The sequence below is a fragment of the Pagrus pagrus genome (genome assembly GCF_965226575.1).
Source record: "Pagrus pagrus genome assembly, chromosome: 8".
NCBI classification, from domain to species: domain Eukaryota; kingdom Metazoa; phylum Chordata; class Actinopteri; order Spariformes; family Sparidae; genus Pagrus; species Pagrus pagrus.
Genome location: NC_140192.1, coordinates 24,743,907 through 24,769,285, shown reverse-complemented (window position 1 = coordinate 24,769,285; position 25,379 = coordinate 24,743,907). Strand labels below are relative to the sequence as shown.

General features: G+C 39.8%; 3 protein-coding genes across 4 annotated transcripts in view; all 3 read right to left on the bottom strand.

Moving 5' to 3' along the window:
* Positions 1 to 8,563, bottom strand: part of bin3 (bridging integrator 3) — a 33,367-nt gene extending 24,804 nt beyond the window's left edge. Inside the window, exons 1-2 of the mRNA XM_084360527.1 lie at positions 8,446 to 8,563; positions 351 to 399 (exon numbers count right to left, since the gene is read on the bottom strand). Of these exons, the coding sequence (XP_084216653.1) occupies positions 351 to 399; positions 8,446 to 8,453 (57 nt within the window). The 5' untranslated portion in view covers positions 8,454 to 8,563. The remainder of the gene's footprint in view (positions 1 to 350; positions 400 to 8,445) is intronic.
* A 241-nt stretch (positions 8,564 to 8,804) lies between these two features.
* Positions 8,805 to 17,537, bottom strand: egr3 (early growth response 3). Its single transcript, XM_084359668.1, is given in 3 exon segments — positions 8,805 to 13,407; positions 13,410 to 14,468; positions 17,036 to 17,537. Coding segments are annotated over 3 exon segments (1,311 nt in total). The 5' UTR covers positions 17,190 to 17,537; the 3' UTR covers positions 8,805 to 13,309.
* A 5,544-nt stretch (positions 17,538 to 23,081) lies between these two features.
* The window catches only part of pebp4 (phosphatidylethanolamine binding protein 4), a 63,526-nt gene continuing 61,228 nt past the window's right edge, over positions 23,082 to 25,379 (bottom strand). The window contains exons 7-8 of one of the 2 annotated variants that reach the window (XR_014623201.1): positions 24,137 to 24,227; positions 23,082 to 23,276 (exon numbers count right to left, since the gene is read on the bottom strand). Coding sequence is in view for 1 of the 2 variants with exons in the window: in XM_084361107.1 (XP_084217233.1) it covers positions 23,185 to 23,276 (92 nt within the window). In the remaining variant the exon portion in view is untranslated. The remainder of the gene's footprint in view (positions 23,277 to 24,136; positions 24,228 to 25,379) is intronic. The other variant, XM_084361107.1, reaches the window with a different exon arrangement.

Below are 25,379 nucleotides of genomic sequence, written 5' to 3'. Positions count from 1 at the left end.
ATATTTGACTACTGGCATTTTCACAAAATATTAACATAATGAGAGTTTTGATAAATAATCATTAGTAAAGTGGATGTAATAACTAAGTGGGTAAAGGCAGTTATTAGAACAATTAGAACAGTCTGATGATTACAGCACTTTACTGTAACGCAGCCTTTGAAAACAGGAAAAGACATCACTACACATACATAATGTCAACATTACCCACAATGCAATTTGGCCACCAAGTGACATCACTGGAGGCAATTTATCAGATTACATGCAGCTTAAGTTGCAGTAGTGTTCATATATACTAAACCATTTTGAATTTGAGTGCATAAAGTCAACTTTCGTTTTATTGATTTACTTACGGTTTTAGAGACAATCTGCTTCTTTGGTTGTCCAATCTTGAAGGGAATCCTGCAATCACACAAAAATAAATTACATGTGATGGACAACAGCACCTGGAAAATGAAAACGACGAGTGAATTGTCATCAGTTGCATGATGGGTGACTAGAGGCTGGTACACGTCTATAAAAGGTGAACAAACGCCTATTTCAAACCCCTGACATGGACAATCTGAAGCTGTTAATCCCTGCTTCTCTGGAGTGTGCAGTCAAAGCCATGGACTTTGACTTCATGTCATCACTAAACACATCTGGCTCCCATTGCAGGCGGATATCACTAAACAGAAGTGGTTGTCCCCTCTTCTCAGAGGCAATCAAACACAGATGCACATGCTCTATTGTATATCAGAAAAATAGTATGCCTATTTGAGAATATCAGGCAGATACACTAAAAGGGGTATAGCCAGGACAATGACTTTGTTTTTTTAAAAGAAAACTTGAGACCGGTGCGACAAATCAATCAAAAAAACAAAACATGTCATGGTTTAGTGCAACTGCAGTAGCTGCACCCAATTTTCAGAATGAAATACAAACTTTTCTTCACTCTTGAAAGACAAACACACCGACATCCTAGACTATAGTTTTGGAAAAAGAAAAAGAAACCTGTTCCTTCTTAGTTAAAACACAATCTTTTATCCCCATTTCAAAACCCTGACTTTGCCTTAATAAGTTGCTGCCGAGCATCAGAGTGCTTTTGGGATCCACGAGACAGAATACACTGCCTTTCTAATGTGCCTGGCTGTAGGTAGTCATTGATGTGCCACTAATAGCCTGAAATCTAAGCGATATGATGGACAGTTGCTGCTGACAGGCAGGGTGAGGCAGCAGCTGCGTCAAAAGAAAGGTGTGTAGACTAATGAGATGGAAAAGAGAGGGTGTGATGTAGGGCCTCGTTGTGCAACCAGGGAATGCTAGTGATGTGTGGGGAAGATCCTTTTGATGACAGCTCAATCACAAAACTCAACATGGTCAAATAAAAGCAGGATTAATAAAAAACAGGTTTCACTAGTGGCTCAGGTATTAAGATTGTCTTTGACTTGCTGGCTGTATTGATGCTGTACTTTTAAGTTTTATCAGGTACCAACTGTCCTCCTGACCTTGTCTTAATTCAAGTTTTGAATTAATCTTTTATTCTTCATAATCTGAACAGATTACTAATGCCTTAATACATTTTGTTGCTTTTGGCCAAGGAAAGTGGTTTCACCCATTGTTGCATCATTTGGGTGAGTCGACACGGAAAATAACCACAGAAATTACTCATCGGCATCGAATGTGACTCACCATTCTCTGATTACCTGATTAGTGAACTATAACGTCACAGTACGTACGCATGTAGCTGTCTTTGATACTGAATGGGGTTCTTTTTCCAAAACAAACGGCAGTGTAACGAAACTTAACTGACATAAATCAGTGCTACAATAGGAAAAAAACAGCCTCGCACAATCAGACCATATCTTGCAACATCAGTTTTCACAATCAGATAGTCTGGAAACGATAACTTGGGAATCAATTCAGCCTTGTCAGACACAACAATTAATCCATTATTCAATGAGCAATTTCAGTGTAAGGTTCTGCTGATTTTCCTTGACATTTATCATAGCAAATGAAGAGCATTAAGTTTTTTTTTTTTTACATTTTATGGACTGGATTTAAGTTGTGGTAGCCGTACGACTAAAACTTTATCACTAGTTTCTTGTGTTTAGTACATATCCCATTAACCCTTTCAGTCACTGTGGTTAGGCAGCGACTTCATAAGTGGGAAGTAACAAATCCCTTTTTACTGTACTTGAACTCAATTTCAAAACAGGCACGTTACTTTAGTTTTAATGCATTTGAGGAGAACTATCATTTTTTTTTTTTTATTTGTATCATTGCATGCCGTCTTCCCAACATCATCAGTGCATATCACACACGGCACACAGCAATATGAAACGACATAAAAGACGTAACAAGACTGAAACAGACAGAGAGGGAGACTCGTATGGGGAGAAAAGGCGTTTGTGTCTCGTATCTGCAGAGACCCTGCAGCCCTCTGCCTACATTTTGTTTTTTCTCAATTTTTTTCTGTGCTCGGGACGCTTTACCAACACTATATATCAATATTTGACGTCCTGGCAATGAGATTCAACAATCAACAACTTTCTGGTGTGTCGACGAGTAGCTTTAAATTATATTAATATGACATGAGGTTCAGTTAGCTTTACACAGACAAGGCTGCTAGAAATGTCCTTCCGAGGGATACTTTTTCTGAAAGGTACATATCAGCACCTGTTCTTTCTTACTTTTACTTGGGTAAAGAAGTAGAATCAGTACGTCTTCTTGTACCAGAGACCTTTTTTACACAAGTATCTGTACTTTTACGTGAGCAAAGGATTTTGTACTTTTGCCGCCTCTGACCTACTTCATGTGATCACTGTTCCTCTTGCTAATGCAGTATTCTTCTATTTGGCATATTCACTCATGATTTGTAAGACCTTTACACACATAATTGTACAGTGTTTATGAATGATGAATCCACACTCAGCAACACAAGTGACTCATACAGTATACACTAATAGATTTTTATATCAAAAGGTACTGTACACCTTGCTACCGGAATGAACTGCAAAAACAAGTTAAAATCACTCATTTCTCTGAGGGACAGTTAGTTTTCTTGCTAATAATATTGTGATTGTTGTAATTAGCGTGTCTCTTTGTGTGCAGTAACTGCTCTGTGTGACTGAGTTGTAGTATTGTGATGTCATTTGTTTCAGTTCTGTCTTGTAAAAGATCTCGATGTCAGGGCACAGTGGTTACAACTGGCTCTATTTAAAGTAAATTGACAAGTACAATATTGATTTTGGTGTTTTACACTTGCTTTTAAATGGAGAACAGAAGCAGAGCATTCAATGTTATTTTGTAATTTTGCATTAGCTTGTCTTCTTCTGGTTGGAGATCGGTTTTCTACCAACATTGCTCAACGTTTGTCAACAGCTTTTGATGTCTGCTCCCATGTTTGGTGGGTGTGTCATGGAGAAAATCATGACAAAAACCAAATGGAAGACTTAGGTATAAACATTACAGTGATCCAAACAGCAATCAAAGTACCATGAAACATATATTTAAATATTTGCTTTCAATGTTCTCTTGTGCTACATTTTGGCAGGGCAGACCGTGACAGGATTTGTTTCTTCATGACAGTCCCTCTAAGTTAAACTGTAATAAAGTGGATTTTCTTTTAACGATACATTTGCTTGGATAAAGAGAGTCCTTAATTTATAGATTCAGAGTATATCCACTTCTACAAGGAGCCAAAGGAAAGTGGTCACTCTCTTCAGCTGCTCATGAGAACTGGCAAACACACAGAGTGAAGTGTGCTTCGGGGAGGGAGAGGGAAAATGTAGCAGGCAACCAGAGGGAGAGAATGAGACAGAGGGAGGATGGTAGTCACTGTGAGAATCATTTCTAATGTTTCTTCACACAGCAATATTTCTGTAGGGGCTGTCACATTTAGAAACACTGGTAAGTCGGGTCCTGTGAACCCAGAACTAGTGTCTGACATGGCAGAGGCCCAGCCACAAGACAGCTGAAGAGAGAAAACTTATGTCTTACACCAACTGAACATCCAAATTTTTCTGAAAAAGCCTAAGCCTTGTGATGGCATGCACGGGTGGTTCAGCTGACTACTGCCTTGGTATTTAGTGCCAAATACTTGACAATTTGATACAAATAATCTACAGTTATTATAGTATTAGTGCATGTTCCAGTACTTGAATCCAACAAACAACAAACCAATAACTTAACCTGACACAGATAACCAATTTCACATTTTCCTGTGCTGTAGTTCCTAAGATGTAGTTTATGCACACCTCAAGGTAAGAAAGGCTAAGATGTAGTGAGCAACAATGGATGATTTACTTCCCCACAGCTCTAATAAGATTGGTTGCCCTTTCAGAACCCTTGAAGAGCCTGTACTGCAAATTGCAAGTGTGTTGTTGTTGTCGTCGTCTGACACTGTAAGAAACGTCCACACCTACAAAAACATTTATTTTTCTTCTTCTTCGTTTACTGTTGGATCATGAACTAACTTTCAGGGTGCAAACAGCCACCTACTGTATCAGAGTTTGTAAATGCTGCTCTTGTTGAGTCAATGAAAGCAATTTGGCTTAATATTATTGGCTCTATTTATTGGCTAGAATTTCACCAATACCGATAAATAGCTGATAATTTATCAATCTGATTTCAAACATGTATCCCTCATAAATATGTTTTTGGTAAAAATAAGGATTTATAGAGAATCACAGTAACTTACTGCTCATACTTGGTCATTTTCCATTTTCAGGCCTAGACGCATAATAGAAAAACCTGCTCCTTTACACACTGGGGCAAGTTGGTCAACTTGCATTTACAAAGCTATCTGATCTTTGCTGTAATTGGCTACACGTCACTGCCATCCAGTAAGCACGTAGGCACAAACAAAGACAGAACAGTCTTCCCTATCCGGGACACATTATGCACCCACTGGAAGAACCAATGGCTTTTCACTAAAACTGCAAATGTGTATGACATTAGAGGGATAGTGCATCATTCGACCTTGGATATTCCATGGAGCACAGAGGGCTAGTTGAAGATGTTGGGAAGTGGAATTGTTTGGATGATGACCCCAAAGTCAAACCCCTCACGTCATAGAAGCAAGTGTGCAGGGCCTACTGGAATGCATCTGTCAGCAGAGCCCATAAAGGACTCTTTTCATTGGCCGAGCACCCCACTCTTGACCTTGTGTTTGGCCGTGCGTGCTGGTAGAAGTTTCGCTTGCCAGCTATTGACTATCTGACTGAACTGAGTGACGCCGTCGTGCTTACTTGATTACGGTCTTCTCTGAAAACGACACTTAGAATGTGTAATGTATTCGAAAGTGAGTTCATGTCCGCACACGTCACATATGACCAGAAAGAGTTTGTTACAATGTGTGTTAGTTTCTCCCCATTTCCTCTTGAAATGCATTCACGGACTGAGAGAAATAAGCACTGAATGTATTCTTTTTAAATGGCAGACTACAAATGAGGACTGGTATGGCACACCTTAACATATTTGTAAATATCAATTATAGTAATACCGGAGTTGTCAAATGACACGTTGTCAGAATTCAACCATTATGGATGTTAATAGATTGCAAACTTCCTAGAAAATTTAGTGGAGAATGAATCCAGCCTTCACTGCCTACATAGCCCAAAAGCCAAAAATGTGAGGATCGGGCTAATACTGTCTTAACTGCCACTTCTACAAACATTAAGATAATTTTAAGATGCCTCAATACCTAAGCAAACCAGTGGTACCACAAACAGTATACTAATAAAAATAATGAACCATGCCATCCCCTATGTGAAACATAAGATGCACAAAGTGATGGACGCACTCTTTACAACAGATTGTGTGTATTGCTGAACCTTATGGCAGCCATTTTTCAAGAACAGAAAACAAATCTTGGCTAAGAAACATGAAACAAACTGTTGCAAAAAAAAATTAAATAAAGAAAGAAATCAAGACAACACATAATCCTCCCAAAAATGCAGCTTCTGTCATTTGGATATTACACTTATGTGCTGCCATATTGCCATTTCCATTATATATCGATAAATAATGTAGATCTACTATGGACACTATATATATCAACTTGTCTGGGAGAAGAGTCAAGATTCAGAAATGCGCAAAACATATTTTGTTGCGGACAAATACTTTTTTCTTGTTGCTATTTGGCTGAAATTGATAGCACAGCCTTGTTTGCTGTTGTTTACTTTCTCAGGGAGATCACCAGCTGGATGGAGGCTCTCTGATTACAAGGCTTGCAGATTCAGCTAGTATCTGTGCAGATCATCCATGCAGTCTATGTCATGAATCCAACTGCTCACATCACCGCTCTTCATTCATTGAACTTGATTCCATTATATGTCAATCTGTAGAAAACTACAAAGAACTACAAAGACCACGAACTTCAAAATCTTCAAAACTGACTCACTTTGGTTTAAAAGTATATATTCATGTATTACATATAGCATCAATAACATGGTAATCGTTATCACATCCCTTGCTTATTAGGGTTGAAACAAAATTATTTGACTCAATTGATCTTTGTGGAAAACAGTGCCCATCACAATAAGGTGACGTCTTGAAATTGATAGCTTTCGCCAACAAACAGTCCCAAACCCAAAGATATTCATATTGCTTACTACTTTGCAGATTAGGGAAGGTACAATTATCGGTCTGGCACATTACAAGGGCACCTATCTGTGGTATCTATCTGTGTTTTACTGTTACAGTTAATTTAACAATGTGCTTCTTTGGCTGTGATACAGTATCCTTTCTCTGTCACCACTCAATGTCCTGCCCACAACAATATCTGATTGGGTACACGTAACAAGCAACAGCCTATCAACACTGAATAATTTGAGTCTGCAAAGTAACTACTAACTTTAGTTATTAAATAAGTAAAGTACCTCTAAATTGTACTTAAGTACAGTACTTGAGTAAATTGCACTTAGTTACTTTCCATCACTGGTTATTCTAAAATTTGACATAAATTGTTGCATTTTAACTGCAAATGAATATCTGTTCGATATATCAGTTATCGGTCTCTTGAATTACTAATAATCAGTAGCCATATCGTCAAAACATACCAGATCTCTACAACAGATTCTCACAATTGTTTGGTCAGCCAACTAAAGGACTTATTCACTATTGTTACTACTTGTTAAAGTGAGGGCAGTGGCTCAGGAGATCGGCTGTCCACCAATTGGAGGTTTGGTGGTTTAATTCCCAGCCCCTGCAGTCTACGTGTTGAAGTGTCCTCGGGCAAGAAACTGAACCCCATTTCGCTCCCGGTGGCTCTTCCATGGATGTGTGAGTGCGTATGAATGGTTATCGCTCCTGATGAGCAGGTGGCCCCTTGCATGGTAGCGTCTGCCACCAGTGTATGAATGTGTGTGAATGGGTGAATGCTGACTAGTGTTGTGAAGCACTTGGAGACGATAAAATAAATACATTTAATCGAGTTCATTTGCCATTTCTTTAGTTGTACATATCAGATGAATATACTGACAAATGAACAGATGCTCCAGTTAAACACCCAGCAAAGAGACACAACTGTGTCATCCCTGGCACTTAAACCTGATATTAAACCTTACTGAGCTTTCAGAAGCTTCTCTTGTTTCCAGTAGGTAACTACAGATTTGTGGATCAGTAGCCCAAACTTTGAGCAAATGCTTCCCTTAACAACAACTATCAAACTTGCCTTACACTGCTGAAACAACATTTGAACATATGGGTTTCCTACACCTCATGAAATCCGCAGCTTTGTTAGTAGCAGTAAACATGTTAGGGGTATCAACACACTGACCTACCCACCTACTTTCTAGGAAATACTCTAAGCAGCATACACAGATGGTTAACTACACAGCATCATCATATTACTTATCTACACAGCAGTACAAAGAAGTAGTCATAATGCTAACATTAGCTAGTAAGAGTAGCCTGCTGTGACCAGATGATCAAATCCCTTTAAATGGCTCAGTGTTGACCCAGTTGACCCACCAATTAGCTACATTGAGTTTCAATGTTGTTCTAAGGGCACGGCGTACGTCCATTTAACCAGTATCAAGAAGCAGCTGTGACTTTAGAGAGCAGCGTTTGATTGTGTTTTTGAACGTTAGCTAGCTAAATCTGTTTAAACGACTAAACTAGCGTGAACTGAACAAGTTAGCTAAACACTCGACTTTATCAAACACCCTTCGGTCTGAGCTAACCGCTCACAACTATCGCTTTGTTGGACACTGTTTACCAGAGAAGATACTTATATCTGAATATTTACTGTTAGAAAAGTCTCTAGCGAAGGTTTAATTTGTTAACCGGGAGTTTAACAAGCTAGCGCTAACTCCTGTTCCACTGTTTGTATAGCGCTACCAGGAAATAGCCGGAGCCCGGTCGAGCAGCCATCTGTCCGTCCTAGTTCACTACTAACGTATCCTTTCCAGGTTATAGTTTTAATCTAATACGCTAAAGCATTAATGTAGCCGACATACATACCAGCTCATTTTGAGTGAACTTTTATTCCGTTTTCATTGGGTAGTTTTATTATCTTCCGTGGACCTCATCCCTTTTCTACCAGTCAACAGCCGAGCATGAAACAGGAAGTGCGGGGCTAAGCTGCTCGTGCTTCCTCTAAGGAAGTTTTTTGACAGAAACGAGCAAAGCGAAAAAAAACCCCAACTAAAAACAGAACCGTGTTGTTATAATAATACACCACGGCGAATGCTTAAATGTGTTTCATAAAATGGTTGTATGTAATGCAGGCTTATTCACTGACTTAAATGTCCTGCGCGTGAACGTGTGTGTTATGCTCCCGTCGTGTGCGCGTGCTCGTAGACACCCCAGCAAACTGAAGGCAAGTGATATTTTTCTTTATTCAAGTACTTACATAGAAATAACAAAACAATTGCATTACAACAAACTGAAGTGCCAAGTAAACAGGGGAGCACATCTCCCCATCACAAGGATATAGTAAAATTCATTTCAATATTCAGCTCATCATAAAAGGACCTTATTATAAGGTAATAAAAACATGAAATAGGCTAAAGACATCCACAACATTTTTAAACAAGACCCCTTGTTTTCTTTAAAAAAAGAAACAAAAGCCAACAGAACAGTTATCCCAGTGTGTGTTTTTCAATTGTCTGTCTTGAATTGTTGTTGGGGTTTATCCCATTTCACCCAATGTGACTTTTATTTTCATGCATAATAAAGAAATGAGCACCACCCACAGCATCTGACTGCAGGCGGCACTTTGGAACATTTCCGTGCACATGCAAACATGAGGATATACTGTAATGAAAAGGAAACACAACACAACAGAAAACAGTGAGTATCGACTCCATCTGAACACCATAGTGTCACTGTTGAAGACCACAAAATCCCTGAAGCCACCCTGTAGTCCATAAGATGACATGAGTAGCCTATAATATCTACACATTATTGAAATCTCTTCAGACATGAGTTTTTTTTTTTTTTTAAGAAATCCTGTAATTATTAATTGTCATGAGTGAGCCCAAGCCTGTTGCCCTGCCCGAGTCCAACCTCACGGAGACTAACAGTTAAACACAAACATTAGCACAAGTCTGCCTTCAACCGCAAGCGGACTGAGGTCACATTTATGATTTGTTGCTCCTGTGGAGTTCTCATCACATATTGTTTTTGATCAGCCAACCCTGCAACCCAGTTTGGCACAAAGATGGCTGCTGATGTTGGCTCAGAGCCAACATGGAGCAGAGAACAAGGATGAGGCAAATTCCAATTTCAGAGCGGTCAGCCGCCCACTTTTGGACACCAGAACATAAAAATACATAAAATAAATTATTCTTGGAGAAGCACTATTAAAAGGGGGTTGATTCTGAGTTGACATATATCTATAACATTCACACATTACACACAAGGATTATTGTTCAGCCTGTATTGTTGTTCAACCACCAAACTATATTGCGGGAGTAGGATGGAGGGGATCATATAAATTTTACAAAATCTATCTGTCCATTACAAAAGTGTCACAAAACAAAAGTGACAAACACAGTGAGATGATAACTCTGATGAAATATTGAGTTTGCAAAGTTGTAATTACATGGCTTCATTTAGATGTGGAAATAGTTTGGTGTAGTCTCCGCCTCACTCTGCATCATTCGTCAACACGAAGCAACATAAACACAGTTTTCTCTTAGAGGAAGCCACATCCTATATATCATAATTGAAAACATCCATTCTGACTCGGCAAAGTGTTAAATCAAGAGCACACAAGAGCATACTTTTTGAGTCAAATAAATTCAAAAATGAGTCTATAATGATCAGTGTTCAACATTAAATTATTCTAGGTAAACATTAAAGATAAACATTTTGTATTTCCTATCACCTCATGTCCTACGTAAATTATATTCTTTTGTGCTGACTCCACGAGGCTGTCTGCTACATGATGTTCACATCAGGGTCCATTACTCATTGCAATACCAATCGAATGTTTGAATCGTAGTTATTGGCATCAGAAATAAAGAAATCTGTGTAATGTAATGTGTAAAGAGTTACATTTTAAAGTGTACGTTTTCATTGTATTTGGATAATCTCAGAAAAAGTTTAAATTTTCAATGACCATCCATGCAATAAAATAACATTTTCGTTTGATACAAAACTATTGATTTACAGTGAGATGTTAAGGGGTGTGTGGACTTTTAAACTATCTGAAAAAGTGCAAGGAGGTCTGCTCATTTAACCATGTAGATGAGTTGAGAAAAGACTCTCTGAGGCCAAATTAATTGGAAAATAAATGGACACTTGCCAGGAAGCTCAGCAGTGAAAACTGGTTGTTACAGGAAAGGGAAAGCATGGCCTTGGAAGCTCATTTCTGTATGCACTGTGTTCTCTGTGGCACTGCTTCTCTGAACATTTCTTTTGGCCTTTGCATTTATCAGTCAATATCCTCTTTAAGTCTCATTCCTGCCTCTAACTGACCCCAACATTATATTTTTTTCCAGTTGATAACAATGTTTACATAAATCCTCTGCTGTGCAAACACCCTACACACCTTATAGTCTGAGACAGCCAATAACCAGATATACTGTCAGTCAGTCGATGAGATAAATGTTTCTTTTAAATGTTTTTTGATCAATAAACTTAAAATCAGATTCCATCTCAGCATGTCGACAAGGTCCTCAAACAACACATAAACAGTAAAGGGAAAAAATTGTGAATGATCGGTTTACCAATATTTTTGACACATGGATTTTATACTAGTCTTGATGGAAGTAAGTACCTCATGATTTCAAATACAATGACTTATTCACGCTTAATTTTTCAAAATTCTCTATTTTCCACTCATTTTTTCCCAAAAGTATAATAAATGTATTGTGATTGATGAAAATGCCATATCAGTATCTCAGTTAGGACTTTTTTGATTTTGCTCCGCAGAGCCATAATGCATTCTTGGAGAAAAAAAAACAACCCTCACAGAGATAAAATATTTCTTAAGAACAGCGACTATGCTAGCATCAGTAGTATCAGCATCAGTATCAAATAGTGGTCATTGCTGTACATTTGTCAGTATGTTTAAAATTCATTTTTAAGATCCCATAGAAGCCGTTAGCCTTAACAAAATGCTTCACTGACTGATAAAAGAAGTATTTCTTTCAATCAGGAAAAAAATGAATAAGGAACCACATGTGAAAAATATTGGTATGTATTTTGTTTAAGCAAGGATCCAATCACTTAGTCTCAGAGAACAACCAGTGTTTTCTATACAATAGGGGTTATGTGTTAATTGAAATAACTGCTTGCGACTATAATGGAGATACACAAAATGTAAAAAAAAATCTTGTTGTTTATTCAGAGACCACATTAGTGCTTCCTTAAACCAGTTACCACTTTAAAGCGTACAGTTGGTGCAAATGTTATTATTCTTTTTTTCTTTTATGGAAGATAATACACCATATTTGGCACTATTGTAGTGCTCCAAAAAAAAATTTGCAATGACCTATGACAACAAAATATTCTGTATTATAACTACATTACTAAAAAGCTTTAAGACACATTCCGCACAAGCATTCAGTCAATTGAAAGTTCTTGTTTATGCAGACATTTGTATTTACATAGTGTGCATGAAGGCATGCACATATATGCACAATTTAATACTGAGTTATGGTGCATTTGACATTTGAGTACAAAAGTGAAACTTCTACTGTAGCTACCTGCATACATGTTTGTATACTGTACAAAAACAACAACTCCTTAGTTTACAACTCAGTCTCAGTCTCGCTGTATTAGAAAAGATGTAAACATGGATTTGGACACTTTAATTTTCCATATGCTGCTCGTCTTTTGGTGACTTAGTCTTTTTACACTGTGAATCCCTAGTCATCTTTGCTTTCATGTACTGCTGGTTTTTGCAACCCAGTGTCATTTATTTAAGTAGTTCAGTCTGTCTAACTGTGCTCTTAGTTCATTTGATTTACTGGTTGGTGGCGAAGGAATATATTGCATATAATTGCAGAACTCAAGAAAACTGAAAAAATGAACAGTATTGGTGAGCTTTTTAAAAAAAGCAACAGAAATTACAACACCACATAAAGCCACCATATAAAAAGGCAACAAAAATACACAGTGTCTCTCAGTGACTACAAATAAATAAAGTATTGGCAAAGGCATTGATTGCTGCAGGCATGTTTGTTTTATAAGTTACAGGACAAGACATTGTTTGCTCTGTGTAACCCAGTTCAGTCATTATCTAGATTTAACCAAATTGTGCGGATAAATCTAAATCCGAGATACATTGTTTGAATCACGTGTGCTAAGCTGATATCACTTCTATGTTTGGCAAATGTCAGGCACAATAATAAGAACAAGGTTGGCTGTATCACCACAATACATTTGGCACATTCTTTTGAGAAAACAACATTCAAATAGAAAATAAAAACACGACACCTTAACGAAAAATAAACAACAAAAAGACAGTCAAGTGCCACTAATAAGGTATCCATGACAGTACACAAATATAACCAATTGCACTTTTTAAACAGCCTAATAAAATTAATGCATACCTCCCAGACAACGCACCCTTTAACAAAGCTCCATTATAATTTTGTCTGTTTTGACGCCTATAGATTCTGGCTTCCTTCCAATTTAGAAATTCTCAGTAAAATTTACAAAAGTGTATCCACCCCAAAGACCTATAGATACACGGTGGCCTTATGGACAGAATGTGCCATGGTGCCCGTCTTTGTGCTGGCACTGTGTTACAGTAGCTGAGGCTCTGAGTTACTTTCCCCTCTCACTTAAACTAAAGGCATCCATCTCAAAATAGAAGGAACTGAAAAGAGAAGTGGGATGTAAAAGAGAGGAAAAGAGTCACCTATTTATCTCATAGTGGACGTGATCCCTTCTTCCTAAGTCTCTTTATGGGGCATGGTGAGGGTCCAGTCCAAGTGCACATAGTGACGGTCATGACGTTCCCACTGTCGGCCCCCCACAGGAGCTGGGTGGCGAGCTGTGGCTCCCAGCTGCCCCACTGCTCTTGTCAGCTGGCTTCTTGTCCTTCTGTTTCAGGTGAACCTTTGCGTGTCTCTTTCTCTCATCACTTCTGGCGAACTTGCGTCCACAGAACTCACAGGAGAAGGGTTTCTCGCCCGTGTGTGTGCGGATGTGTGTGGTCAGGTGGTCACTCCGGCTGAAGGAGCGCATGCATATTCGGCACTGGAAGGGTTTGTGACCTGTGTGGATGCGAAGGTGACGTGTGAGCTCGTCTGAGCGTGAGAAGCGTCTGTCACAGTTCTCCGCCGGACAGGCGTGCGGCCGTTCGTGGACGGGGGTTTTGCTGGGACGGTTGGGGTACTTCCTCGGTCGGATGGGTTTGAGGGTGAGAGTCTGTGGCGGTGGGTGGTGCTGAGGAGGGTGCTGCTGCCCGCCGATGAAACCTGGGTGAATCTGCTGCTTATCTTTGAACGCTCTGATGGTCTCCAGGGGTGTGATGGGTGGAGGGTTGACTCGGATGGGGTCCATGGTCTGGAAGGGCTTGTGCTCCATCACGCCAACCTCCCCCTGATGATGGAAAAGGTTGTAGTCAGGGATCATGGAGAAAAGGCTGCCATCCATGGAGGCTTTGGATGTGGAGTGATAGTCATTGCCAGGGTAGGCTAGAGCTGTGCTGGTGGCAGGGCTGTGGTGGAAGGAGACCTGGTCCTGGTATAGGTCACTGCAGGTGGAATAGGCAGGCAGCGGCGGACCATATACCTGCTCCATATCTGACGTCTGTCCGCCCATGCTGGCTGCGGAGGATGATGTCTGTGTTGTTACCGTGCCGGGTGATGGAGAAACGCCCAGGATCCCCGCGCTGACGAGACTGATGATATTGTTATCAGAGCACCAGCCAGAGCTGCCAATGCCACCTGACGGAGGAGTGTCAAAGGCAAACTTCCCCAGATAAGTGACAGTCTGCCCGCTGCGGTTGGACTGGAAGCTGGATCCATACTGAATCTCTGCGGCTGCTTTCTCGCTTCCCATGCCCAGATCCATGATATTATCTAGATGAAAGCAAATAAAGAACGGATATCATGAACAAATCATCCACACGGTTGCTCAACATTTAAAACAAATGCAGTCAGTTTTAAAAGTGATAATGTGGCACAAGTTGTAAAAATTAAAGTCTAGAAAATTTACGTTGTCAAGCTATATAAACTTGATGAGACAGTCCTTGTTTGTCGGAAATTCAGCTTCTCTGCATGTCTCTGTACCGGTGTGCCAACGAGAGATCAAAAATAAAAGAAGTCCAATACAGTTCATAAAGAAATGTGAGCGCTGTCAGACCTGTAAGTTAAGTGAGTGACTGCTGCATGTGAGACAGTGGTGTGTGTCTCTCTCTCTCAGATCCCACAAGCTCTCATAAATCAAGACCTAAACACCCCCTTTGATCCAGTCATTGTGTCCCTCAGGAGGACAGCCAAACTGAATGGCAAGATCTGATTTCTTTACAGCAGGGAGGATTATATGGCAGACGCCACATCCATCACGCTCAAGGATTCAAAACACATTTGCAGCAAAGAACATCTGCACATAATGGGGTTAAAATTTTTAAGTGTTTCCTATCCGATATCTGCATTGGCGTGCTGAGCCACATTTTTCACAAAATTTCCCTGATATTTTAATTGTACAGAATCTTCACACTGAAGACGCACACTCGCACACACACATTTAACTTTTTTTTTTTCCAAAGATGCCACAAAAAACATCAAATGCACATGTGCTTAATTGAGATACATTTACGTGCTGATCGTGCTCTGAAAGCTTAACGCGAGACGTTTGAAAAGAATTCTTTCTTTAACAGAAAAAATAGACGTCTCTTTTCATTTGCAGGAAAAGACACACAGGGGTGCTTATATACTCACTCCCAGTAATTACAGCCTGCTGGAATTTGGCTAAAGGCAAATCATAATGAAACAGAGCAAAATTACGTATATTGCACAGTATCATTCAACACATGAGGTACATAGGAACAATAACACTTTTTTTTTTTTGGTTTGCTTTTTGGGAGGGGGTGGGGGGTGTTATGACATTTAGAAAAGAAACCTGCTGTGGGATTTTTTAAACAGATTGAGGGGCATGAAATAAAGTCACCACTCTTTTCTTATAGGTCAGTATAGAAGAGCAGAGCACACACCTGCTCCACCTGTAAAATCACAGCATGGACCTTTAAAAATGTATATTTGTTATTTGCCCCTAAAATAGCATACACACAAAAATGACATCTATAAATCTGAGAGGTTATAATGTATATTTCATGAAGATGAGACATAATTAAAACACCTGCCCTCTGCAGCATCACCACCTTTTTTCCTGTTTCATTCCATTTTCTTTAAATATATCCTGATCAAAAGGTCACATAAAATACATATTACGAAAAATGTCATATTTCACGTGTATGTCATGAACTTAAGGTCGCTTATATTTAATTCACTTTATTTTTAAAAATGAAAGACACTATTTATAAGACGTGGCGCTGGGATAATAAAATAACGCACACTTCTTCAGAAAATAAGGGGCACATATTTAGGGTAAATTTTAAACTGAGGGTTTGTTTTAATTTGTGAACAAAGAGGCTCGAAGATAATAAGTGATTTTTGAACAAAGTTAGACAAGGTAAATGTAAATCGTGGCAGCACAGGGCGATCTTCAGGAAGATTTACTATATTTCGTGCATCATTGACCCATCACCTCAGAAGGTGAGCTTGTACAATTAGTGATTGATTTAACGCCTGAGCCGAACCGACACGACATCTTTATGCAGTTTACCAGAAGTATACGTTCATGTGGACGAAGCAGTAAATCAATCCATATCTCCGGCCTCGCAATTTATTGAATATAAGACGGTTCAGGGGCCCTGGCGTCTAAATGTGTTTCATATAGGGGAAAAGCTGCCACACACGCCTACTAAAACCCAATATGTGACATGTTAACAGAGTTGTGAATGAAAGTCATTGTCTAAAGTAGTTGACCCATGTTTGCGGTAGGATATTAGTTTATTAAATCAGTTCGACCGCATTCATTTGACACATTTTCTCATAACCCACAGATTTCAGTTTCAATGAGGAGCCGACTGCGTTTTTAGTGGACTTTGCGTAAAACAGCTTTTTTTGTGTGTGCCACAGCCGTTCATAACACATTTCCTCAAACACGCTTCAGCTTAGGAGAATTGAAAAAACACCAGAAATACGGTAGATTTGCTTAAATATAATATCTTAATTGATCGTTTTTTTTTTATTTAAAAGTTTTGATATGAGTCCAGCTCTCTCTTTATCACGCTGCGTCTCAGATCCTGACATGTCGGCTACGGACGGGCAGAAAAGAGAAAGAATAAAAGAAAAAGCACATGGAGGATCTGAAAGACAGTCATTTTAAAAGGTGTATGATATTCACAGTGGGGAGTGTGTTACACCTGACCCCGAAAAAGTACTCAGTACGGGGATCTGCCTTTGTGCGCAACAGCCAGAGCGCAAACAGGTGCTCCAAGCCCCGAGACAACTGTTGCCTTTCCGCGCACATCGCACTCTGAACCACTTTAATGAAAACAAGAAAAAGTAAATGAAATTCTTACCTGTGTTCATCTGTGAATAGTGGTTAATAGATTCCGTATTGGTGAAAATATTCATAGACGTCGGGATGTCCTCTTCTGGGTAGAGACTGTCAGGGATCGTGTTTATTAAACTGCTCATGGTAAGAGGGAGCTTCTCCGCTAGTTTCCCTGTCATAGCAGTTATATTCAGTCCGACATTTATAAAGGACAACGCGCAGGTATCCACAAAAAATACAGCGGGTGTTCTCGAAGTGGAAAACACAGGTGTGGAGAAGAAAAAAAAGGAGTCAGGAGGCGCAGGGATGGATCCTGTTGCTGTAGCTATCCAAGTATCCCGCGGAGGACGAGCAGCGCTGGTTATCTCCTCCTGTGTGATCACAGGCTATTGTTGTTATTAATCTGATCACTGTGGAAGCTGATGGGCTGCTTGTGGGGGAATTTGAAGTCTGTGAATCAATGGAGGAGGTGGCGGTGGTGTTGGTTGCACAAGAGCGGCTCTACTTGCTCTATTGGAGCTGGATAGGGGACTCCAGTTTGCCTGTATTAAATAGGGGGATGGAACATTTGCGTGACGTAGATGACCATATATGGACAGAGCACCCAGCGCCAGGCTCTCCGCGCGTCAGTCTGTGGAAACTACAGTGGAGGCAAAAGGCTCCGACAGATAGATAGATAGAAAGATAGATAGATAGATAAATAAATAGAAAGTTAAGTAAATCTACACGTCCTTCTTCGGGATGAACCGTCGGTTCTCCTCTGTTCATGTCCGTGTGGAGAACAAGTTATCTTCTATCTATTATTGTCAGGCATGATATCCATCGTGGACTATCAGGCACACTGGGGTCTTTATATGCAGCTGTGTGTGAGAGAAAGAGAGTGTGTGTGACTGCTTTATGTCCATGTACAGTTATTATCATTCACCAGCACTGACTGATTCCTGGTCCTGATGTTTTTCTTGTCTTTACTCTCAAATAACTTTTCTCCCATTTAACTCAATTCTAAAACTCACTTTGGGAGGACTTTTTTTGAACACTTTGTTCCGTCCTGTATTGCAGCACACGTGGTCCACAACCAGTGTACATGCAGCAACATTTACAAAGACAGTAATTGACGGAGTTAATCGCTTGTAAATATTGCATGCGCTCTCAATCCGCAGACTTGCTTTGACTTGGAAGCCCTAGTGACCGCTCTAAGTGGAAGCTCCAAATAAGGCAGTGTCCGGCCCCGCCCCCTTTGTGTCTGTATTTGGACATGCGAGTTCCGGGTGAAGTGGTAGTGGAAAAGTGATCGGAAGCCACAGACGTTCAGAGAGATGTCAGTGGACAAAGCGTCATGGCTCGGTTTTTCACCAGTTTGCCAACTACAGAAAAAAAAAAATACACACTCTGTTTGGCTTATAATGTTTGTAAAAATACACATTCATGATTCGGCTCGTTACAAAAAAAAAAAGCTAAGAGTTACAGTGAGGTATTTCACGGAGTTCACATGTATCACTATTACATTAGCTGTCGTACTCGGAGTGAACAGTTTAGTGAGTTAGTTTTGGTACGGACTTCACAGATTCTCTGCTGTAACCATGTAAAACACACAGGCCTTTTCAAAAATTCACAGAAAATATTGAATGAAGTGTCAGTGTCTGAATATTCAGACCTGAGAAATTAATAGTACCTCAATGAACCAGAAGTGTAAACAGAGTGTGTGGGAGAATTAGTCTGAATCATGCTCTGTGTTTAGGGGGCTTACACAAACAGAGCAGCCAGTGATCTTGTGTTTCTCATTACCACAGGCAAGTCCTCCGTGTGTATGTGTGTGTGTGTGTTTAATGAGCAGTCATACCGGCGGGCAGAGACGAGTCCTCTCAAGGTGTCTTCCCTCCTCTTCTTCTACCTTCAATCAGCAGGATAGACAACAGTGATCCTGATTGACTGTTTTCCAAATTCAACACTCTCATGTCCGGTCCAAAGATAGATTTTAAGAGTTGACTTCATCATTCTGACTCACTCTGTAAACTGGTTCTGTTTCACTTATTGCACACTGATCCAGGCATCACAAGTTCAGACAGTCATTTGTCATGTGTTCGAGCTGTCCACAGGCTTGAAGCTGGAGGTTGTCGCCCAGGCAAATGGTTTAGTTTATATCTATTTTTACATGTTTTGTCCCTGTTTTAGCTTGTTCATGCAGTCACCGTCAAATCAGTTGAAGAGGCTTTTAACATTGTGTTACGAATCTACTTGTAACATACATTCACATAAAAAGACAAACATACTTTGAATGGGACAATGGCTCAGAAGAGCATTGTAAAAGTTTGAAATGCCTTCTGAATTGACTTAACCCCAAATACCAGATCTCTGGAGAGTGAATGTGTTAACATGTGAATTTATCCCTCAATTGTATAGCTATACATAAATAAACAAAGCCAGTAATATATGAGATATAGGTGGTTTGGACCAAGTAACAAGGAAGCCTGACAGTATATGGCCTTGTAAGACTATTATGAGCTTAGAAAAGGTATTTATTGTGCATGTTTGGATGGAACGCAAAAGTTCTGGACAACTTATTAAACGTTTTATTTCTATCAACCACCCTGCTACAGAGACAAATGAATATTACAGTGTTAAATGGTGAAATACCCTCTGAACTGGCTTAACAACAAATACCACAGATCTCCGGAGAGAAAGATGTGTCAACATATACAAATTTATCCCCGAGTTGTATAACTATAAGCAAATAAACAAAGCCAGGAATGTATCAGATATATTTGGTTGGACGAAGTAACAGGGAAGCCTGAGAGTATCATGTAATGCATAACGATGGCATGACCTATGGTCTGATAAGACTATTATAAGCTTAGAAATGGTAATATTTATAGCACAGGATTGGATGGGACGCAACAGTTCTAGACAACTAATTACTAAAACTAAAGTAAACTAAAGAGTTTGATGTGGCGTGGCTGTGACAGACACACTATTCACCCTATCACAAGACACTGTACCATCAAAATGATTTTTTCAAAGCTGTTATTTTAAGGTTAAAAAGTTACATAATGTTGCTTTAACAACAAAATACCACAGATCTCTGGAGAGTGAATGTGTTAACATATGAATTTATCTCTTAATTGTATACCGTGATATAATTAAACAAAGCCAGGAATGTATTATATATATACTTGGTTTGAAGTCACAAGAGCCTGACAATGTAATGCAAAACAATGTCATGACCTATGCCTCATAAAAATATTATAAGCTTATAGAAGGTAGTATTTGTTACAGGTTTACTGCCTCATGCCTGACGTTGTCTGTTGTTCCTATTATTATGTCCACTCTACAGTATGAAGTCGCACAGTTGATCGATGTAGTGGGAGAATCCATGGAAAAAGGGTGCCTGAACTGTTTTGTTTATGGATGCAAAGTGATGAGAGGATCCCCTCAGGTGAGCCTGAGGACTTATTGTACTCGGGGGAGGCTTTAGTGTCCCTCTGTGGTTGGAAAGTTGGCCAGCCCACCTGGAACACCTACCTGTTGCAGGTTTATTTCCTCGACTGTGAACTGGGTCACATGGGGCAGGCCTGCAGTGTCTGTCGACAGGCTCCTTTGCATACGGGGATTCCATGGAAGTACAAGCTCTTTTTAAAGCACAGTGGAAAAGTAACCAGGCTGTGGATATATAGTCAAATTAGTTTTGTTTTTCCAAGCTTCATAGGGAAGAATGAAATTGTTGTTCCTTAATTAAAGAGCTGGAATGATAAAAATCTTCAGTTATTATGCAACCAGTAACTTCACATCCTTATTTTACATATAACCCTTATTTCTATTATGACCATGTATACTAAGGGATATTTTCTAATTAGGCTGACCAATCTGCCAGTAATGATCCAAAAAATAGTATAATTGTGAACAAAAATGCCTTTTAACATGACATAAACGGAGTAAATGTTACACATAATCGTTTCCTATTAAGCTCAGTATTTTATACATGTGAACCTCATGAAGCTTGTGCCCAGTCACTGCTATCTTCTACATATGTGCAGAGTTTAATTTCTACAATTAAGAGGAGAGATAAAACATGTACTTTAGACACAAAGCCAGTGCAGGTACTTTAGCAAAATTGCACCTTTCAGAGGTCAAAAGGTTGTCGGCACTTGAGTCTAAAAACAAAGATATTCATGTGGATTTCCTTCAGAGGCAGGATTCAAATCTCCAGGTGGACAGAAACTGTGCTGAATGTCTGCGGTCGGATTTGCAGAACAATTCCAGTCTGTCGGGGTCAAACACACACTAAAAATGCTGCAAAGTGGTCAGCAGACAATACTGTTGACATGAGTTGAATACACACTCAAATCCATCTCACCACAGCTCACAATAAGTGATAAACTGCAGAAATTCTCCAGTGAAATAAATCTTGTTCAGCAGCAGATTGGAAAGGAGAACGGAGACTCAAGTCATCATATGCATATTAGATCACTTAGTGCCGGTTAGGCAATTGAATTGATTATACAAATTCCTTTTAATTAATGTAAGTTTGAATAAATTAAGAAAATATTAAATGCCTTTCACATATCATCAGGGGATGTGAGTCGTTACATTTCTCAGAGAAGGCAATATACTGTGCACCGTTGAACTACAGCTGTCAGTTTTTCTTAATCACAATATTTCAACTCTCCTGACATTTGGAGTAAAAATAAACACATTCAAGGAAGCTGAGTGGCAAAGCCCAGCTGTTTTGGCAGGATATCTCCGAGATATAAAGGAGAAAAAAAAAATGCACAGTGTATTTGGAAGTACAAATCTTGGCATTTCAGTGGTGTACTGATGGATTCAAGTAGGTGGTTTTTTGGAAGAATGCTCTCCCACTTGGCATGCTTCACAATGAGTGTGGAATTATGCTCCACTTGCCAATTGTTAAAAATGTGATTTCATAAGTCAAATAAAATGGGTAAATCAAGGTCAAGAGCGATATTCCAACCGACAGATACTTAACATTTGTTAAAAAGCAATGGACTGTCTGTCTAACTGTGCGTTGTTTTGGCTGCTTTGTTTGTGGACACGGCTGCTTTGACTGTTAAGTCGGGGAAGCAAACAAAGCAGAGGCAGGACAATCTGATCAATGATCTCCCAGAGTTCATCGGGAGGGCACATTGGGGTTTACCAAGGCTGGCTTAACCACCAAAGGAACAAAAACCTCCATTACCTACTCCTGCCGAGCCCACTGATGAGACACCAAACTAGGGTCAATGAAACCACCAACTAAAGATTGATCATGAGAACATCAAAGTCCCTCATGTAAATCCAGCCTTTTTCAGACATCTGGGGTATTGATACAACCCCCTCCCAGAGGAGAGTTGCTGGTTAGAAACCAATATTCCTCATGGGGGGTACTCTGACCCACCCTCTACAAAGACCCGTGAAGTCTGAAAAGTATCTCCTCGTGAAAGGGTTGAAAAGTTTATCCACAGCATCCTCTGCAGACCTGCCAGGTGGGCCTCTTATGCAACTGTCCAAAGTTCAGAACAGGTTCATCATCCCAAAGTTACATTCAAGGACACTTCAACACGTGTTAGAGCAGCTTTCACTTCAGAAAAAAAAATCAATCAAGAACCTGAAAGTAGCTCAATGTTTCCAATCGGGGTGAGAGTGGTCAATGGAAATATGATAAACATTACACAAACAGCAACTTCCCTTCACCAAATACACCACAGGCCCTGCAGCCCCTCCCCCCTGCCCTGTTACTCTAGAGTATTTTGGTTTAAGTTCCACTGTGGCATCCGGCTGTGTTGCGGTCTCGGTTTCACCTCCTACTTCCTTTTTTGGCCCTGACGTATTTCCGCCCCTGAATTAGAATCAACTCTTTCCACACTAAGTTGTGATATCAGGCCGTCTTCCTTCTCTTGTCGAGAGTGTTCGGAAACTAATAAGAAATCCCCTGTGAGGTCAAAATCTATCTCCCAAATCCTTCGCTGCAGACCACACAACAGATATACAGAGCAACATCAAAACCCAGAAGCTGTTGTAACACAAAGAGGAAATCTCTTTCGAACTCGACAATAAGATAAAGGCAAAGAGGGCGGACCTATTGCAAGCTTTGAAGAACTGATGCTTTTTAATTCAGAGAAAAGTGGGGAAACATCTTATTTACTATCATTGTATTGATATCTTTCAGGCATCTGAGCATCTTCAGTCTTTGTAGTTCTGGGTGAGAAACTGCAGGGTGGCCACAGGCTTTCCCAGATGAAACCTTGTGATGAAGGCCTGGAGATCCCATTTACCTGTAGATGAGCAGGAGGACACATAAACAAATAAATATATTAGGTTAAAGAGATATTTGGATGTGTAATTAACTCAAAACCCAGGTTTACTTTCAGTCCGATACATGCAGATTGATCAAAATAACAGTTAAACCTCACAAGCTTATCAGACAACATGTTTTCATCCTATCAATATCCTACATACATTTAGTTCAGTCTGACTGCAATCTCTGGTGCATGACAAGAGTATTTCTCATGACCGCTCGGCCCATGTTTGAGGGATCTGAGGCCTAACTGAGCAGCACATGGCTCTGGGATGTGAGTCACTGAGAACAGCACTGCTGAAAATAAAACATGTTGCTGTAATGATGGAGGTGGGAACGCAAGGACGTATTGGCAAGAAGATATGATTCAATCGCCTGGACTGTTTTTTTTTTTTCTTCCCTCCCCTTTTAAACAAACACCAGACGGCCATCCGGCTGGTATGACAATATCACTTCTTAGATTTTGACAACCGCTGATTCCCTGCAGCTTCCCCTCCCTTTAGAAAAAAAAAAAAAGACAAATTCACAATTATCATTCCAAGGCAACAAAACCCTGCGTGCTTTAAACTTGCAAACTTCAACAGATTCCAAAGAGGATGAGTGTATGTTTGGATGTACATAAGACAATGACTCGCTCCGTAATCCAGGGAATCGCTGACATTCTGGTATTTCCGTATGTGGAGTAATTACATTAACAGATGCTCAAGAATAGGCTAGGAAAGTTAATCTTTTGAAAAGAAAGCCAACTATTGAAATGGTCCGAATCTGTAGAGAGAATGGTCTCACAGTTAGGGGTTTGAGTCTGACTGCCTGGATTGAAACATTACTGCTTTTCACCTCTGGCTGCAGCTGCTTTACAGGCCTTCGCTGTGGCTGTTTTCGCCATCAGGGAGTCACATTTTGTATCCTCGGTCATCATGGAGGAGATCTGGGAGAAGAAATACACATTGCTGCTGCCACGCACATCAAGTACACTCACCTCCCGTCAGTGCAGAAACAAATCACAAGGATTATTTTGTATTTCAGCAGCAGTGCACCGATTGGGAAATTCTGGGCTGATAACGATGTTTATGATAAACATATGATGATATTTTTTAATATCCTTTATCCCGTAGATGCAGGTCCAAAATTGACAACCACCAAGCGCCAAATGCAGGCCACCGCTAAAGCAGTCATGTAATTAAAAACTATACTGAGACACACTTCTGTCAGAGTTTCACACACACACACACACACACACACACACACACACACACACACACACACACACACACACATCACAGGGACGGGGACTTGATGGTGCATTCAGATGCACCATGTTAACTCTGTACAGGAATGGCCACAAAGGTTGTTTAAAATGGGAAGGCGTACATTTTTTTATAACTTTCTTGTTCTTTGGCACAGCATTTTTAACAATAAGGTGCTAAGGTCAGAACATTATCCCAGTCATTTCTCCATAGACACATTTTAAGCACAAATCTCAGAGGCCATTTAATTTAATTCTTAATGTAAACGTTCAGGAAATCAGTGGCAGTATCCAGCACTACTTTCTTGACAGAGAAACACAGAAATCGCCATTATATAAAAGTAATGGAAAAGTAAAAAAGTCTTTCAGCCAAATTCAGTACAAATTCAATCACACAAATGTATACAACATCCTTTACTAACTAACTAACTAACCTTTTTCCACATTAAAAATATTTTTTCAAAGTAACTGCTTCAACAGCCTTCTAAGCCCGCTATACAATAATCTACTTAATGAAAATAATGTTTCAGTACTTACATAGCCTTAAAGGGGCTCTATGTAACTATTTACATATATTACATTTTTTTTTTATTGTCCATATGTGAGCGGATTGTAACTTGACGTGAAAAATGAGACCTTCACCGTCCCTCTTGGTTGCCTGTACAACCCTGTGGACGATTCCTTTATGTTGTTTAATGCTACTGGACCCTGGATTTCTTTTTGGAGGACTCGGGTCGGATTTTCTGCAACACTCTAAAGGATGTGACTTGATGCACACTCTCCAGTGCCTCTCTCCACTCCGCTGACAGAGAGCAACAGTAGCTAACGTTAGTT